Below are 19,292 nucleotides of genomic sequence, written 5' to 3'. Positions count from 1 at the left end.
TATAATAACTAAGAGTCATAAGTCTAGCATCTTCTGTAATTTGTAGTTCAGTTATTTATTTGTCAGCATGACCTGAAATCCTGCCTCACCAAACTTCATGTTTGCAGCATTTCCGGGAGCACCTCGATAAGCTGTTTGCTCAAGGCATTGGTATGTTGGACATGGCTCTGACGGAGGCGTTCAATCTTCTCGGTGATGTAAGTGACTCACAGAGGAACGTTATTTACGCCCACACACACACAGACACACACACACTCACCTGAACAACGGTTTTATGCTCAAATTTAATTAAGACTGTAATTAATAGCTCGGTTTGTAGAATCAGTACCAAAAAAAATCAGAGTAAACAAGGTACTTGATGACTCAGGTTGTTTTCATTAGGAACCATCAATTAATCAAATTTACATGCAAACAAGTAGACATACATGCAGTTATTAACTTGATCTGTGTAATCATATCTGGCGAGCAATGATCTGTGTAAATATCCTGCAATACCAACAACAGCTTAAAATGTGTTTCACTGCAGGCAATGTTGCATTTGTGAAACATTTTAATCTGTAATATCCTCATGTCCATAGTATTATGTATATTATTATGTTCTGTTTGCTTCATTGTTGCAACTGAAATATATTCTATCCAGTAGGCAGGAAGTTAGTAACATGGTCTTTTAGTGATTAAATGCGCAGATTGTTTTATATACAGTGCTGTGAAAAATAAAGTTTTTTTTTTTTTAACCTATTTCTTCCCCTCTATTTTTTTCTATTTATTTTTTGGTGTAATTTCACTTACCAAGGCCATAACAAAATCTGTGAACCAGAGCCTGTCTGGAAAGATACAGTAAGCCACAAGATCTCGAGAACCAACACCACCCATCATCAGGGTGGTGGCATTGGGAAGGACCGGGGCCGATTTGCTGCCGATTTACTTTTTCAGGTCCTGGACGACTTGTTTGTTTTCTTAAGATGCAAAACCTCAGTGTCATTTTCTCTCTGATTCCAGTTTAATAAGACTGGGAGGGGCAGTGAGTGTAGCCAGGCCATTATGCTGGTGACAGATGGAGCAGTCGATACATACGATACCATCTTCGAGAAGTTTAACTGGCCAGAGAGGAAGGTAAAAGAAACTCCATATTTTCTTATTGGAAATATTTTTACCTTGAAAAAGTAATCTTATTTTTAAATTAACCTTTATTCACAGATTATACTGTTGTAAATGTCTTTTTATTAGTGTAGAAGTATTCGACCTGTGAAATCTGAAAAGAGTTTTGCGTAAGTTTTGTGGGGACATTTATGTGCTATTCTTTGCCTGTTTTTCCTTTACATAGAAAACTGTTTTTCCTTTGTTGGCATTTCTTAAAGTCTTTTTCCGAAAGATAATTTAATCCTGTCGGTGTGCCTTTTAGGCTACAGGCTTGCTATTGTGTTCCTTTTGCTGAAAAGCTACTTCTATTTGGCCACTTCTATTTCCTGTACTGAAAGTTCCTGCAGTCTCCATTCTGGATCACTGCAACTCAGTCAAAATGAAGTGCAGAATTTTGTTTAAATACATGTTACAATGGGTTTCAACCTCTAACACTATTCTAAAGTACTGTTTCCACATACTGGAGGCAATTTCTTACACATATGCTGGCCACAAACCTCCCACTGGAAAATAATTTGTATTTTAACATCAAAGTTACATGTATCCCTCATCAAGCACACATATTTTAGAATAAGCACGCAGTTCTAACCACACATTTCCATTTGAAATTAGAAAAAAAAGAAATTCTCCAAAACAAAATGGCTGTTTTTTTCCATTAAAACTGCCAATACAAACAACTGCAAATTTAAACATGGACGTCAGAGCTTAAACCTGAAATCATTGAATATTTTTTCGTCAGAAACATAATTGCTGACATCTGCAATACTTCCTAAACTTGGTTTAGTCATCTACTAAACTTGGTTTAGTAGATGACTCACACTTTTTCAGCATAATGTACATTACTTTGGTTAAAATTAAATGGTGTTAGGTTATAATGACCATTGTTACATTTAGAGAATAATTGAAACGTTTCCGATATCGTTCTGTTTCTTAAGTAAGGCGGTGGTAGCATCATGCTGTGTTAGCATTGTGATGCAGAACAGCTTGGTGCTCTTTATAAAAAAGAAAACATAATCAGAACATTAAGGGAAATTACTGAAGCAGCATCTATACATAAATGGCCATTGGGAAAAGAACATTAGGTGTGTTTTAATATATTTGCCACTAAATATCTGGTTTCAGTTGTATATCTGTGTAATTTTTATTGCATCACATTTCAAAGAAATCAAATTTTTATTTCATATTATAGGAGAATGATAAAACTACACTGAAATAAAAACTACACTGAAATAAAAACCTTTATTTCAGTGTAGATTTTAAAATATTGATTTTAAACCAATATAAAAAAATAAATATGAATGAAGGATGCAGTTAAACTTTTTGGAGTCAGAGCTAAGTCATACTAAACAAGCCTCAAGCAAAATTGTAACTCTCCAGCCTTTGGCATATCCTGACAAATGTGCCCATAACGACTGCTCTTCAATTTCACCTCTTGGGTAGTTCGCAAAAGAATCCAGAAGATCACTAGATATATGTAATGCATAGCCGTGCGTTCATTAATATTAATATCATTAATATATTTTGGCAAATATAAATAGCATTGTTGTTGTGTCTATCTATCATAGTCTGTATGAAAGCTGCCTCCAGCTCCAGCACCTCCCCCTCACACCAAATCTTGCCTCGAGTCTCAACAGCAGTGAGTGGAGAGGGGACGAGGCTGCTAGATGGTTCCATTTAGAAGAACCCCGCTGATAATAGAAGTCTTCAGTCTTTGTCACTCTCTCTTTTCCTCCACCACTGCTTTTTAATGTTTTTTTTTTTTTTTCTAGCTGGCTTTACTGCCTTGCCTCTGTCTGACATCACACTACTGCTTGACTTTAGAATAGATGAATGCAAATAAGGTCCTGAATATATTTAAGGAAATTACTGATTTATTCATGAACTATTTATTCCTGTGAAAAACATTGTTGGTGCCTAAAGTCTAAAATAAAAAACAAAAACAAAGAAGCCTCAAGCCATGATCATTTTTCTTTTTCAAAGTGAAATGTGACAATGTTGAGATTTGAATAATAATAATAAAAACTAATAAAAATAAATAAAAATTCAGCACAAATGATTTGAACACACTTTGATACTTTGAAATTAGGTTGAATCATAAATTTATCAATGTTTTGAAGTATTCTAAAATACTTCAGAAAGATCATGTCAGAGTGGTTTTCTGGTCTCCACCTCATTCTGTGGTGCTGTTTACCCGAATGAAGAGGCTCCTCACCCTGCTGCCAACATTAAGCCTTGAAGGAAACATATTTATCTTGCTTGTTAGTGGGATTTAATTTTGGTCATGATCCATATCTCATGAACATGGTTGAGGTTTTGAACATAAGAAAGGCTGGTAAATTGAAAGCTTTGCATTGCGGCTCCAACCTTTCATGACGTTCAGACAGATCAGGCAACAATCCATTCATCCAGCTATCATTTCATCGTACAATTACTTTTGCACAAACCACCAGCCAGTCCTCCTGGGTAAGAATATTTTGAAAAGTTACTTTTGATCATATCAAAAGAGCACTTCAAAGAACACGAGAAGCTGTCCAAAGTGCTTAGAATGGAATAAATTTTGAATTTGCTTTCTGATATGAACATAGATAAACATGTATTTAAATTCTTCCTCTCGTTGTCATTTCTAGTTTCAAATCCAGTGACGGACGTGCATCGCAAACAAAAATTAAGCCAAGAACACAAAACACAGAGAATGGTGGATATTCTGTCCAGAGCTGAATAACAATCAAACCAAATGAGTGTTTTAAGTTGGCGTTGTATGCTGCAGCAAAATGCCCTACACTTTAATTTTTTGCTCAACCTAAGAGTTTCCAAACCACAGCTTTGATTTGATGCGTCTGCTTCTGCACTGCTGATTTAAATTGCTGGTTGTGGGTGACCATCATTAAGGTCTAAATAACAGAGACTACCAAAGAATTACTGTTTGATAGCTAAACTCACACACAATGAAACGCGCTGCAGTTGGCAGAGTCATGTTGTCTGGATGAAGTGAGGCAATGAAAAAGTCAGCCACTGAAGCCAGAACAGCTGTGCCCCCAGAGGCTTGCATCTGCGCCAATCTGATCTGGCAAAGTTCTTCTCACACAGCCATGCACACACCAGGATCCATGGACACACCTGCCAGCTACACCTTCTGCTAGAGCTGTCTGTAAACTGTTGGGAAAATCTGGGTTTGGCTGTAGAGAGAGATTGGACTTCTCATAAGTCGGATCATAGATGTCAGATTTTGCATTGAAGTCCTGCTTGTCAGCACTTACATCTGTTCTCAAATGCTACTTAAATGTATGACGTTCAAAGATGACACATTATTTAGATAAAAAAACTGTAAATGAGAATTGTTAATCCTTCGCATGTCCGTTTATTGCTCTAGTCAAATGAATCCTTTTGACATGGACTCGAGAGTGTTATCTTTTATAGAGTACTGTACTGGCTTTTATCAAACTGTGATCATAATGAGTAATGGTAGCAATTTGCTTTCTTTCTTTAGGTTCGAATATTCCCCTACCTGATTGGTCGGGAGTCAGCGTTTGCAGATAATTTAAAATGGATGGCGTGTGCTAACAAAGGTGGGATCTTATTACTTTTTTCTCCTTGCGGTTAGTTTTTGCATGTTACTAAGGGAGAACTCATCTCTATATTCGATAGCCTGGGCGAGTGTGTCGGTGCTCATCAGTATTAGCACTTGCACATGACAGCAGGCAGCTGGTTGCAGTTGCACCAACACATCATGTCACGTTATTTCATCTTCCCCCAAGCTAAAAGTACAATCGAGAGAATACACTCTTTTCTATCAGCGTTGTGGGTGGTCACTTTTGTCTCAGTGCAAAGAACACTTTCCGCCAGCTTCTATATTTAGCCGGGAGGTGGCTGATTTAGACAGTCTGGCTCCATTTCCTCAAGCGCACGAGATAAGACTATAGAGTCACAGGTCACATAAAAGATGTGCTCGTGTATTTAGCAGCATGTCTGCGCTGAAGACCAGGGCAGCCGTGGCATTGTGTGGAAGCGATATCAGAGAGGCTTTCTAGTCAGCTTGAAGGTGTTAGTGGTGATGATGAGATGACTGTATTTGAGTGTGTGTCATGCTGGATAAATGTGCGTGAGTGTCAGTTGATCATACATACAGTGACAGTCAAATTGCCTACAGTCATCTGTGTTACAACAGATTTTACATCTGACATTTTAGCTCTACTATATGTTGAGTTTGATACACACTGTAAGGACTTCCACAAGTAAATACAAGCTTCTTAGCTCACCTCGCCTGTGCTGTGAATGGAAACTCAATCAGAATATGCAATTGTTGCTTTTAAAAGGATAAAAGTGGATTTTTGCTAAGATCTTGTTGCGCTAGTGTGCTTTTCTCATTGCAATTAGATGTGGAATGGGCAGAGAGGAAAGGGAAGACAAAAAAGTTAGAAATCAAACCCCAGGCAGTTGTGGGTTGTGCCCCAAACTGCCACCAAAGATACGCTGATAAGACTCTGGAATTTTTTTTTTTACTTCAGTGTAAATAGTGAATGGTTTTCCATCACGTAGTCCTTGACTTGTTGGTTCCCCACAGTTACTTTTCTGAATCAGCTTTGATAAATAATGACCACTCAAGTCAGGATTATTCTGCAGGTGCTGCAGTTTATGGAGATGATCTGATGCAGCTGTTTAACCATCACAAATATTTTAGATCATTTTGAGTGCCCATGTTATACTCTTCTGGCACGTGAACAGCTGTTTATGTCGTATATGGAAGTTGTGGGAAATTTAAGTCTTGCTTGCATGTTAAAAATAATAATCATATATTGTTTCATGCTGAACAGATGCTATTCATTTACATTTATTTTAAATGGCTGGCTGGGGTACCAGCAGTTGTGTAACTGGTGATTTTGTGCAAGACAAGAAAATCCCAAGTCAGTTTTTTATGACAAAAATATTCCCAAATCAAAGGTTGGATTTTTGCACCGTTTTTAGTGAGCAATTATTATACCACATCAAAAGTTTTTTTTTTTTTTTTAAGATTCTGACCAGAAGCGCCAATAAATTTGCCGTTACCATATTGAAGATAACATTTTGACAAGATAACAGACATAATTATACCTATGGGGGAATTTCACTGAAAGATAGGATTCCCTTGCCTCTCTTTTTTATATCTGGAGTCATGTGTATATATGTGGAATTAGAAGTTTATTTGTAACATGAATTTTTTTTTTTGTTTTTGCTTTCTGTGATGCAGAAAATTGAAAAGAAAAAATCATAGGTACGCAATAGACACACATAAAACAGCAACAGATAAAATTATTCATTTTAAAGTGCTGATTGTCTCTTGTTCATCACTTAAGACGCTAACCTAAGAAGTTAAAATCAGATTCATAACCACAAACGCACCAACTGAGAAATTATGTAAGTCTTTTTTCTAGGTTTTCTTTAGACTGGGTGTTTTTTGTTTATACATTTTGGTAACACTTTATTTTACGGGGGGTGAATAAGACTGTCATGACACCGTCATAAACACATGTTATGACCATGAATAAAGCTTTAATGAATATTTCTCAAGGCTTTATTCATAAACAAAGCCTTCATGAATAAAGGCTTTTTATTATAAAGCGTCATTCAGTAAATTATGACACTTTTAATACAAAGTTGACATTATTCAAAATGTCTTTGTTATGACAACTTGACATTAACCAAGAAATCATTACTGTTTAAACTTTACCTTTAATAACATAAAGTTACCCAATTTTTAAAGTGCAATCATTAATACTTTCATAACAAATTCATATCAGTAACTACACTTAAGTTTCTGCTAAAGTAATATTTTTAGAACAATCCGTACATGAGAGTTTTGACAGATGTTAAAATTAATGTGAATTGAACATTTTTAAGGTGTTAAATACATTTTAATTAGTCACTTAACTATTTAGTATCTCATGCTAAGTTAGTCTAGATCAGTTTTACTGGAAATAGTCTGAAATGATGTTTCTTGCTTAAGTTGGCTACATTTACTCATAATTCAGCAGGTTGCTGCTAACTCCATCACACTATAGCGACCAAAAGGTTAAAATCAAGTTTACTTTCTCTTGCTTTTTCCTCAAAGTTCAGGACATTTATATCGATTCAGTCACATATCACTTTTTATAAGTAACCTTTCATCAAACTTTTTTTTTAAGTATAAGGCTATCCATTGTTTAGAAGTTTAGTAGTTCTTTTTTCATATTATGATGCATTTTTTTTACTCCCACTTCATCATATTCATGTGTAAGGACACCATGTGAGATTTGGCTTACATATACAGTATATGCCAAACCAAGGTTCTTTGAAGACTATTTTTCTGCCCTCGCCGTTTCAGGCCAGCATGTGTCTAGCATGTGTAACAGGTGTGCTGCGTCACTGAGACCAGAGCACATTCATTATTCCTTTGGCCAGCTCATCTCACTGGCCCCAGTTGCTCAGCCTGAAGGACATCCTCAGCCGTCCAGAGGGAGCAGTCATTCTCAGGTCTCTCTTGTGATGAACGATGCATTGAAGCCGAGAGTCTGCTTGCTGTCTGATGAAAAGCAAGTGTATGAATATGTTGTGTTATTGTATTCTTCGGTGAGATAATCACCAAATTCATATGATTTATAGATTGGTTTTACAGTTATCAGATTGGTACAGTTACCAAAGTTTCAGTTTTTTTTGTTTTTTTTTAAACAAATATCCATTTTAGTTTGTCTTTAGATGTAACACAGGTACAAATTCAGAATTGGGTGTTAATTGGTAGTGTTAAAGAGTGATGTTTGTTTTCTTTTTGTGTGTAAACTTTGCCTTTTTTTTTTTACTTCATAGTGTAAAGACTTTGCTGGGAAACAGTGACCCTAAAATCTATTTCTTTGAGACGTGCTTTTCTGCTTGACTGCTTTGCACTGATGGAGGCCGTTTGCTCTTTTTCCGTTTGAGTGGAAACTTGTTGGTCTCGCTCTTTTCTCTCTTTCATGTGTCGTTTCTTGTGCTCCGTCTCACTGTTGTCCTGATTTACTTTCCAGCTTTCTTTCCTCCCGCCGAGATAACAGTATTCCCTCCTCCACATGTACATTAGTACCATAATGATGGCATTACCGCTCAAGGAAATGGCACCGCATTTGGGTTTTCTGAGAATAGCTTTTACATCACATTTGCATACCACTTAATCATCCACAAACCCATGCTGCTTTGCTCTGACTTGAGCAGTCTTTTGCTATTTTTCATACATATATCCAGGTTGCCGTCTTCTCTACCAAGTAAATCTCTGCTGCCCTCTGTATTCAGCTTTGCTACAGAGACGAGTAAGCAAGTATGATGTTTATAACTTGGAAAAGATTACTGCCACTGAATCTCATCTCTTACAACTTGAAACAACCTGGAACAAACATACAGAGATCTGCTCTTGATCAGTCTTGGGTGTATAACAGAGGTGAGGGACTTATTAATAAATTGAGTTTGAGACAAAAGTAGGTTCGAGATGTAAGTCAATAAAGCTTTATTTGAATTTTACCAGTTTCAGTTGTGTTGTAGTCGTATATTTTCTGTGTTCTTTCCAGCGGTTGCTTTTGATATTGACTGACACGTTTAACAAACAAAGCTCTCTAATTTTCGCTCTTAAAATATTTGACTGGATTGAGCAGATATGTCATGACATGAAATGAAACACTATTACACAGTAATGGAAAATGTTTTCAGTGAAAGTACAGATTGCATCATAAACTACATATTTACATGGAGTATGATAATAAAGTAATATTACATTATCTATGCCCCTACCAGATTTAGATTTAAATCTTCTTTTAGTTCAACCAAGGATTGCATTTCTGACACAGATATCTCATGATAACGAATCAGTGTAAACTGCTTGACACTGCTGAAACATTTCAAAACATTTTTCTTTACTTCCACTCACAATTAGCATGTTGTTAAGACATTACTGTAAATATAAATCTGCCAAGAGTTTTGAGTACCAGGATTAGAAAAGATGTCAGTCATACATTGTAAATATTAAATCAAGAGAGACTGTGTGGTATTTCCTACCACTGATCAAAAGCTGGAAATTAGATTTTACTTTCTGGATCTTAAATTTTAAAAAGTGATATTTGTATTTTTTTTCTCAACATTATGTCAATTTGAGAAAAAAAAATGACATTCCTTTATGTCATTCACTAACTATCACACTGTTGTGATATTTTTAAAAGTGTGAAATGACATTGTTTTAAAAATTGCCATTGCAAGTATTTTAGACATGTCTGACAAAACACCCGCAGCACCTTTTTTAAAAAGATAATAACCTATGGATAACACAGCAGTAGATATGTGTGAGGTTTGTATTCCATCCAGGAATAAGTATATTTCTTTCTTTCTTTTTTTTTTTTTCTGGTAGCATTCTTTGCTAGTTTTCAGTAACTCAGTCATAGTTTACAAAAACAAACAGTTTGGGATGACTGGGAATTGACTTGTTCCCTTTCTCTGCAGGCTACTTCACTCAAATTTCTACGCTGGCCGATGTTCAAGAGAACGTGATGGAGTATCTCCATGTCCTGAGTCGTCCCAAAGTTATTGACCGGGAGCATGACACAGTGTGGACCGAGGCATACATTGACAGCACTGTGAGTGGATCCTTGTCTTCCCACTTTCACTTCATTTGTTGGAATGTAACACTTTGCTTTGGTAAAACTTTATACAACACACATTTTATTTATGCTTATGTTCAAAAACACCTTTAGCATTTGGAGAATAAATGAAATATATAATTAAGACAAGAATGAATGTGAATTAAACACGTCAGCGAGCTGAAAATGGGTCTGTTTGTGTCTGTGAATGCCAGTGCACCAGTGTGTGAAAGTGTCTGCTAGTATATGCAACAGATGGAATCATTAAGGAAATGAGCCTCTTGTGGACATTTAGGAGTCTTGTAGCATGAGAAGAACATTGACCGCAGCCAAAACTGCTTATGGCAGACAATTGTTTTTCATTAGAAAAGGGCTTTAAAACTTGCATAGAAGCTTAGATACCTTTGTCATGCTTTATCATTATGTGGTATGTATCCATTGTGGAAATAATAATCACACTGAAAAGAGAGTGACGATTTGCACACATGGTTTTTGGCAAAAAAAACCAAAAAGATAAACAAATATAGACTATTATTTTACATTTTTGTTTTTTGATCTTTGTTTTTATACAAAAAGGAACCAACGAGGCTGTAGCGATGTAGTTAACAGCAAAGCTAACAATAAGCTAAGTATAAGGAAGAACATAAGTCAGGTTCTGTCACAGGTGTCAGTGTAGAAATAGTGCGGGCAGAGAGGTGTGTGCTGAAAGATGCCTTCCTTAGGGCAGAAGATGTTCTCTAAAGAGACGAGTCTTCAAGGTTTTCCTGCACATAGACAAGAATCCTCCTGTTCTTGTAGCCCGTGGTAGGTACCATGTTGGACAAAATATGAAAAGATTGAATTATCTTAAACATGGCACTGCATTCAAATAGAGCATTCAAGTAGATAGGACCCTTTGCATTAAGCACTTTGTAGACTAACATCAGTGACTTGAATTTGCTGCCGGACGTTAAGGGTATCCAGTGTGGCTCAATGAATAGAGGTATAATTTGTGCTCTTTTAGGCTTATTAAAGACCAGACGCACTGCTGTGTTCTGGACCATCTGCAGAGCTCTCAGGCTGGGAGACAAGTTAGGAGGCCTTGGCAGTAGTCAATGCAGAGTACTGCATTGTGTCGTGCTTTTCTCAGTGCAGCAGCACAAGCTTGTCTTGATTAGGGAAAGTTTGGATGTTGACACTTCTGTAAACTGTCTGCCATTAGCTGCCACTCTCTTGGTAAAAAATTCTGTCAGATAGGTGGTGGAGGCAAATGTTTAAATAGTGAGAATTTTTTTTAATGTAGATATACTTTTTTTTTTTTACATCATTTGCAGGGAACGGGGGTGGTAGTGCTTTAATTTTTGCTAGATCTACTCTAACAAAAATTTGATTTGTGCCATTTTCTTCCCCAGCTCTAAAATTAGGCACAATACACAGTCATAATCCTGGAGTATTTAGCCACACATACATTCTATGTTTTACTCAAGTACAAAGGTTTATAGTAAGACACACATCTGTTCTCAATATTTATTTCTCATCATTAATAAAATAAAAGGTATAAGGAGATTATTTTAGATACTGTCTGTCAGAAGCAAAATCCAAATGTTCAACACTAAATTAACAACAACTGTTTCTCTTCACAGATCTCCTCATGTTTTATCCTTCTGTTCTGATGTTCTGTTTTGTCATCTTTAGTATTTCTCCTGTAGCATTGAAAATGACTCAATTCGCTTACCAAACATCAGTAGTTTTAACTAATTATTCCCTGTTCGCCAACCCTCAGTGTCAGAAAGCTCTTCTTCCTTTACTTCCTGTTTTGAAGTCGCAGTCTTTGTGAACAGCAAATGATTGTGAATCAGTGTTTTTTTACACCCTCTACCACTCTGTTCAGTAAAAACTGCATTGAAAGGCTTTCTGACACTTATCCACAAATGTTTTTGACCCTTTTTCTCCTCCCCCTCCTCCTTCCTTCTGTAAACTGCTCTCCTTAAGCTCCCCCAAGCACAAAAGGTAAAACATCCGGTTTGAGGCCATCGTAATGCTGTTTGTTGGGTGCTGCTGTATGTTTATGTACATTTTGGTGCATGCAGGCTTTGGTTTCCAATATCTATGAGATTACCGCATTGTTTGGGGAAGCTTACTGTGATACTCACGTGACATTAATTTTGTGTGGTACTTGTATGCTGTTTGTCAAGTTAATGGCTCGAGTCATGCATCTTGGAAGTCTTTTTGCATGTGTGATTAAACAAACATGTCTATGCTCACACTCATTCATCAGTGATGTTAGCTTTGTGCTTTTCGATTATTTTCATTCAGGTAGTTTGGTCGTCTGTGTAAATGTGTGGTTACATTTTGCTCCTGTGGGGGTTTTGTGCCTTTATTTGTTTCGGTGTAGTTCTCTAAAATAAGCAGTTGCATTGTGTTCTGAGTGGAGATCCAGTAGTTCATAATGGCCATGCCAGGATGTTCTGATTCTGATTTTGATGCCTTTTATCATTTTTAGTAGCTTAGTTTCTGTAATTTATAAATTGTATTGGTAACAATAAGGAGATATGTAATCACAGCAATGATAATAATGGAACAAAAGATGCTTTGCCTCCCCACTGGCATGAGCTGGGCACTGAGCTGTGTTTTTGGCAGCTGGCAGGCTGGAGATCTTGCAAAGAGTTGTTCATGTCAGAAATTTGATCTCATTGACATCAAAATGGGTACGGATGGATGGATGATGACACTTTTTGGACACACCAACTAGAATTAACAAGAAATATGCATTGATTCTATGTCTTTTGTCTCCTAACTCTACTTTATTCCAGGTTTTAACACTCAAACATCCATGAAAAACACTTGCATCGGGTTGGCCTGAGTGCTATATAAGAATATTTGACTTAAAAATTGATGTTCATTAGGGCTTTGTGTTCTGGAGATCTAATGTATCAACTTTCCAGCTGCAAGGTCATGCTATTTTTCCTGTTCGCTCCAGATTCTTTTCACTGCAACTCAGCCGTCATCCTTTTGTTTGTATTTATTTGCTCTCTCTGCCTTTACTAGGCTGTCTTTTAAAAAACTCTCACAGGAAAAGCAATCATGCATGCTGAAACGAACCCCTGCGGGCAATTAAGGGAGACCAATTAACCTAGCATGTGCATTTTTTGATTGTGGGTGAAAGACGCCGCAATCAAGAACCTCGGTGCACTAAGAACATTGTTGCAGCAAGGCAACAAACCCAACAGCCACTATGCAGTGTCCTCACAACTTACAGAAAATATTAGTGGAAACATAACACACCTTCAGGGTGTGTAAGAGCTTATGCTTTTTGAGGGATCAGGGCTGTTCAGTACCAAAAGAGAGACCAACCTTCTATTAGGCAGGCGGTCATGCAAGTGAGCACCGGTAAAGATGTGTGGAAAGATATGGGACTGAGTGAAGAGTGTTCGTTTTTTTAATCATGGGTTCAAATAAGTTGAAGAAACACAAAATAAAACAAATGAGAAAGTTTCACCCAGTGTTTTGTCTGTTTATCAAGATTTGAAAAATTGCAGCCCAAAGAATCATAATGGAGGACTACAAAAACGTCACAATTTAAAAGGAAAAGTCTTTCCTCTGATTAAGGGGGATTTGAAAGTTTCATGGATCTTGGCAGAACACCTGTGCAGTACGACTGTTTGTTGAATCATTGCCAGCTTTTTTGGCTGTGGAGAATATTCTTAGTCCTCTTACAGAAGCCAACAAGGAGTGGTTTTTAGCTCTAGTGGTTTGCACAGAGCAGCATCATTAAACCTTGTTTCCAAGGCAACAAGGGTCACCTCATCTACCGGCACACAATTTGTCATAGTAACCTAGATTATGAGGTTTTCCAGTGAAATACCAAACACAGGTCAGGGGTGTGCATCTAAGCTGTCCGAGGGGCTACAGGTGTCTGTGTATTTATGTCAGAGGAGTGGAAAAACATTAAGCCATACTGATTTGTTTTTCATCCCCCAAGCCTGTAGAAGGAAAACAACTCTTATGTGTAATTTACTGTGGTTTAGATAAATCCCTAAAGGTCATGATAGAGTAAACTGACACAAATGTGTAGTAAGCCATTCTTTTGCATTTTAACAAGTGTACAGTATATTAAAAGTTAAATTCAAGGGTGCAGCAGCTTTGGTGCTTCTCTTTTATTGATAAATAAAGTTAATCTAGGCAACTAATCCTCAAAGTTTAAACACTGAATATTTTGAATTATTGATATTAAAACCCTCAAGTTTAGATAATAAAGCACAGGTTTAAAATCCTCTTTTTAAAAAAGTGGAATTAAGGAGCACCTTCTGTCGCTAATTCTTTTGCCTGCTTTCCTCATTCATTCCCTTATCGTCAAGCATCAAGTGTGCTTTTTCCCAAAGCAGCTGGAGGAGGGTAGACTTTCACAAAGTGCTGTTGTACTAAAATAAATAACTTCTTAGATTAATGTTCATGTGCAGAGAGTATTCAGTGAAGGGACTGCTTGTCGCTCTAGTGATATATGATCCAATAGACCCCTGCTTGGAAATAGATTTTGTATTTTTAGATGATGCTTTGCTCGTTCCTCCTGTCCTTTGATCGATCACATTCTCCAGCAGCAAGGCCATCCTTTGTAACAACAGCTGTACTTAGGTGTGCTTTGTTCTCTCTTTGATGTCTAATGCAGCACACAGGATTGCTATTACCAGCTGTCCGAACACAGGTCACCAATCCCCTTTTCCTCGCTGTCTGAGGGAGATGGGATGGAGACCAAGTGTCCTTTCGTTTGCCTATTTATTACTGTTTGTAGAAGAGGTGAGCAGTGAAGGAAGTAAGTTGTGCTGGAGGACTAATAATGGCTGACTGATTAAATAGTCTTAGTCCTAAAAAAGTAAAGACTAAAGATGTATGATTTTGAAGTAAATACAGGGACATCAAAGCAAAACAGTTGCCTCTTCTAGCCATGGTTGCTCTTATCATATTCTAGTTGACGGATGCACTGACTTTGGATTTCGCAGTGGGACACCCTTCCTCTTGACTCTGGGAGTTAGGTTCTCAAATGAAATGCAAATCTTGATATTTCTGGATCTTTTCTCTGGTTCAAGAGTGGCTTGCAACAATCAGCAGTCTTTGTGAACATAATCCAAATTATTAAACGGCTTCCCCTCATAATCCCCTCAAGGCTGTCTTGTTTTTTATACACATTTTCTACCAAACTTTTTCTTCAAATCAACTTTCTGTTTATATGCTTGCATACACTTCTCTATCTTTAGGAGATTTATCTTTTGCGGTTTACCATCGGATGCCTTAGTGACTGTCTGTTGGACAATTGTCAAGTCAACATTGTTTATGTTAAAAAATGATCTCTCATGTAATACTGACATTTTCTGAGAAACTGTCTGGGGTTTTCATTGACTTAATGCCATAACAATCAAAATGAACAAAAAAAAAATCAAATACATGTAGTCATCTAAATTATATCTGAGATTCATTTTTTTATTGTAATTACTAAAAGAGGTTTCTCTAATATTCTGACTGAGATGCTCTACTGCTTACCTACTGCTTGTATAGAGAAAGCAACATTTCACATTTCTTTAGTTATTTTATGGTAGAAATAAATGTAGTGTTAAAGAATTGTAGTTTTTTTTTAATACATTTCTGACTAGACACTGAAAGATACACACGAAGTTAAATATCACAATTATTCCAACACTCTTTATCTTTTAAATCACAATACCTATATCTAAACTGGAAACACTTGCATCTGTTAAGCTTCTTTCCCACAAGATCAAAGGAAGACTCTGACTGAACACATTTTAGGGCAAATAAAGAACATGAATAAAACATGCCATGGAAGTTTTGAAGATCCCTCAAGAAAATGATATGACTAAAGACGCCGCAGAAATCAAATCACTTCCCCTACTTAAGTGTTAGATTTTATGCAGACTGAAAAAAAGTGTATTCATTGATGTCATAAAGGAAGATGTTTCATACAATATGCATCGAACAATTCGGCGTTGGTGTGCCTGTAGTTAGATTTTGTTTGTTTCTATAACAATTGTATTTCATATTTAGCTTCTCTTTTTTCCCATGCCATTGTTTTCCTTGCTTCTTTTCATACTCTTTCACTCATCACTGGATTATCTCTCACAATGCCGTCAGTCGGATGATGGTCAAGGTCCAGTCCTGATGACAACAGTAGCAATGCCAGTGTTCAGTACCAAGAATGAGACTGTAAGTTCACATAAAGTTCTGTCTAGACTTAAAGATTAATTTTCTTTGGCCATTTAGCTGAAGTAAATGTCACATCCACATGAGGATGCTTACATAATAATTACATAATTTCATTCTGATTGGTAAATTAGGACACAGTAGAGCATAACTAATTTTATTTAGATTATATATCGAAATAGTTGTAAGTTGTGTCTCAGTTGTTTTTCAAACAAACTGAAAATCTGTAAAATGTTTTTTTTTTCTTCAGAGAAACAGAGGAATCCTGCTTGGGGTGGTTGGGACAGACGTGCCAGTTTCTGAACTGCTCAAAACCATTCCCAAATATAAGGTAACACACACAAACTAATTTCTTATAGATAACTCCCTTTTAGATTATGAGTTCAGCCGTGCGTCTCAACAAAAGAGCAAACATTAAAAAAATACATTATTGCAGTAATTTAGTTTGGGAAGTGAAAGTCATATATTGCATACATTTCAGTTCGCAAGTATTCATAGATTTAGGTTATAAATTATTTCAATTTTGCCAATATTTTTTAAGTAATAGAATGTCATAGGTTTCTTTAAAAATGTGTAACACTTGATACATTTTAAATTAATTTAAGGTTATAAATACTAAAAATACTCATAACCTTCTCAAAAATGACCAGACAAATTTTTATCTCCTTACAAAAATCAAACCACTTCTCTGTTTTTTTCCACTTTTTAATTGTATGTATATAGTCATTTTGGTGGTTGTAACAATAGACTTTAATGACACAGGACTTACGCTGAGATGCATTCTGGGTAAATGACGTACGCTTAGCCCAGTTGTGCTAGTTGTGTCCAGCCAAAACAGCGATGAGAAACGTCTTTAAGCCTTTTCAATTTGAACTGGAGTGCGCTAAAGTTGATGGGAATATAGAAACCACAAGACGTAATGAAGAGGAGGAGGAAGAAGAAAGAGTTGACTGAAAAAGCTGCTGTTTGAGCTTCTGCTGCCACCTTCAGCCTCATAAATGAAACAATGAATAACACGTATCTCTGTGTGATCCTGGTAAATAGTAGTTGCAAACATTTCAGCTCTTAGAGCTGGCTCTTTGAAGTGAAGGAGCACACAATATGAGAGGTGGAGATAAAGAGACAGAGAGAGAGAGAGAAAAAGAGAGAGAGAGAGAGAGAGACAGACGGGGTGGAGCCATCTCCCCCCTTTCTTTTTCCCTCTGGCTGCTCAGGTCTCACTCAATACAGGCCTCTTCTCACAGCAGAACTTTGTTTTAGCATGGCAGCCCTGTGGCCAATCACATATGGGGATGTGGGATCATACCATTATGCGAAAACAGAGAGGGGACAGACACAACGGTCAGGTTAGTCCATCCCTTCAGTCAATAGGTAGAGGTGATGAGGAGAGTGCGTCGCAAAAACCCATGAATATAACTGACACCCGCAAGAGAAGCAGCGTCTGGCTGCTAAAGATATTATATAATATAAATGATGTGTTCAGTAGATTTGTTTGCAGCGCTTTGTTCATTTGTTTTTTGTTGCTTAAATTTTTTATTAAAATATTACACAAAAGTAAGAGTCTTCTTTCGTAACAGAACAAATACATACAATTGAATTACAGATCAAATCTGAATTCGGAGTCAAATTAATTCTTTAGATATTCCAATTTATTTAGAAGCCCCAATAAAAGATAAACAGCACCATGTTTGCGCCATTGTATAACAATGGTGCAAACATGGTGCGCCATTGTATAACGAATGATGGTCAAGGTCCAGTCCTGATGACTGCTAATTATGAAAAATTTATGTTTTTAGCTGTAACACTGCGTTTAGTTTTCTTAACTTGTTGCATTAAGTTAATCAACTTATCAAGGCCATAAGATGATTTATTAAAGTTCTTTGGAGGCTTTTGCACCTTTTCCACAATTCCTTACTAAAAGGAAAACATGTTGGAAGCATTTAAAACTACATGTAGGAATACATTCTGTGTATTTTTTGTCACCAGATTTCCTGTACTGATTTCTTTTATTTCACTGATATCTAGCTGGATTTTGGTTAGGTAAAGTGGGTTATTTGTTCAGACATGAATGAATTAATCTCTTCGTACCGAGTTTCATCACAGAAACAATGATTCCAATTTCAGAGAAATGACAAAGAGCTTGATTGGTTCAGGTGTACAATCAGGTACAAATTTGTTGTGCATCATTTATGTGTTTCTATGTTTCTGCTTATCATTCTCTCCTAGCTGGGTATTCACGGCTATGCCTTTGCAATCACCAACAATGGCTACATCCTCACCCACCCAGACCTACGGCCACTTGTGAGTATCTCAAATGCTCAACGTTTAACTCTACTAACCCAGCAATCCTGCAGACGTTGGAACTTCAATCTATTGCATTATTCTGCATTATATCTCACAAATAATAATAAAACCGAATCTTGCTTCAGCATTAAGATAGACTAAAGATCAGCTTGGCACAAAAAATAAATGTGTGGGTGCTCTGTTCTGTGTCCTGTCAGCTTCTTAGCAGTGTGGTCTATGTAGATGAGGAGAGTATTTCCCAGCCCTCTGCTGCTCTCTGAATAGACAGAGATAGGGCTACTGAATGGCTGTGATTAACTCTATTGTACTCTCCCACTCCCTTCACAAGAGAGTGAAGGAAGCTAGCATACTGACAGGAGAGTCTCAGGGAGTTGACAATGTCCAAAATGTTATAAAAACGGAAGCAAGAGGGAAAAGGTGCAGGGTACAAGCTCAGATGAAACAATGAAGACATAATGACGAATGTGGAAGGAACAGATGAGGAGAGGGCAGACAGTGAAGCAGACAGACGGAGAGTTTAATAATGGTCTAATTAAAGATGTTAATGAACTGTTGAGAGGTGGGAGGTGGTCCTTACTGACAGATTCATGAACAGTAGCATTTATAAGTGCATCTTAAAATAAGCACACATGGAGGAATTAATCTGTTAAGGAGCAACTTTTGGCTTTACGTCACCTTTACAAGATGATCAAATTAAGCAGCTGACTAACAACCAGCCAGTGGGTTGAACAGTATTGAGCATTAGGTACTGCATTACTGTAGCTGATGCTCAGTTGGTTCCTAAAGGCCCATAGTGTACCAATACTTTATTCCCCCACACCTTTATGCTACGACCACCACTGTGAAATCTTGGTATTATAAGGATGGATTTGTATTCTTATCCTGTTTATGCCAAAATCTCACTCTACCATCACAAATGGCAATTCGCCGGATGAATTTCTTTTTTTCTAATCTCTTTGTTGTTATAGTCTCTGCAGTGGTCTTCATCTTTCAGTGTTCTCACTACTGAACAAACAAACCAAATATATATATATATATATATATATATAATAT

The 19,292-nt window shown here is 36.9% G+C and overlaps 1 protein-coding gene across 1 annotated transcript in view; it reads left to right on the top strand.

Moving 5' to 3' along the window:
• Positions 1-19,292, top strand: part of cacna2d3a (calcium channel, voltage-dependent, alpha 2/delta subunit 3a) — a 112,758-nt gene that overhangs the window by 53,900 nt on the left and 39,566 nt on the right. Inside the window, exons 8-15 of the mRNA XM_008414695.2 lie at positions 108-197; positions 1,000-1,113; positions 4,628-4,706; positions 9,610-9,743; positions 11,718-11,735; positions 15,867-15,938; positions 16,186-16,266; positions 18,162-18,236. Of these exons, the coding sequence (XP_008412917.1) occupies positions 108-197; positions 1,000-1,113; positions 4,628-4,706; positions 9,610-9,743; positions 11,718-11,735; positions 15,867-15,938; positions 16,186-16,266; positions 18,162-18,236 (663 nt within the window). The remainder of the gene's footprint in view (positions 1-107; positions 198-999; positions 1,114-4,627; positions 4,707-9,609; positions 9,744-11,717; positions 11,736-15,866; positions 15,939-16,185; positions 16,267-18,161; positions 18,237-19,292) is intronic.

This window comes from Poecilia reticulata, linkage group LG7, assembly GCF_000633615.1.
Source record: "Poecilia reticulata strain Guanapo linkage group LG7, Guppy_female_1.0+MT, whole genome shotgun sequence".
NCBI lineage: Eukaryota > Metazoa > Chordata > Actinopteri > Cyprinodontiformes > Poeciliidae > Poecilia > Poecilia reticulata.
Note: the sequence above shows the minus strand (reverse complement) of the source record. Positions and strands in the feature narration are given on the sequence as shown.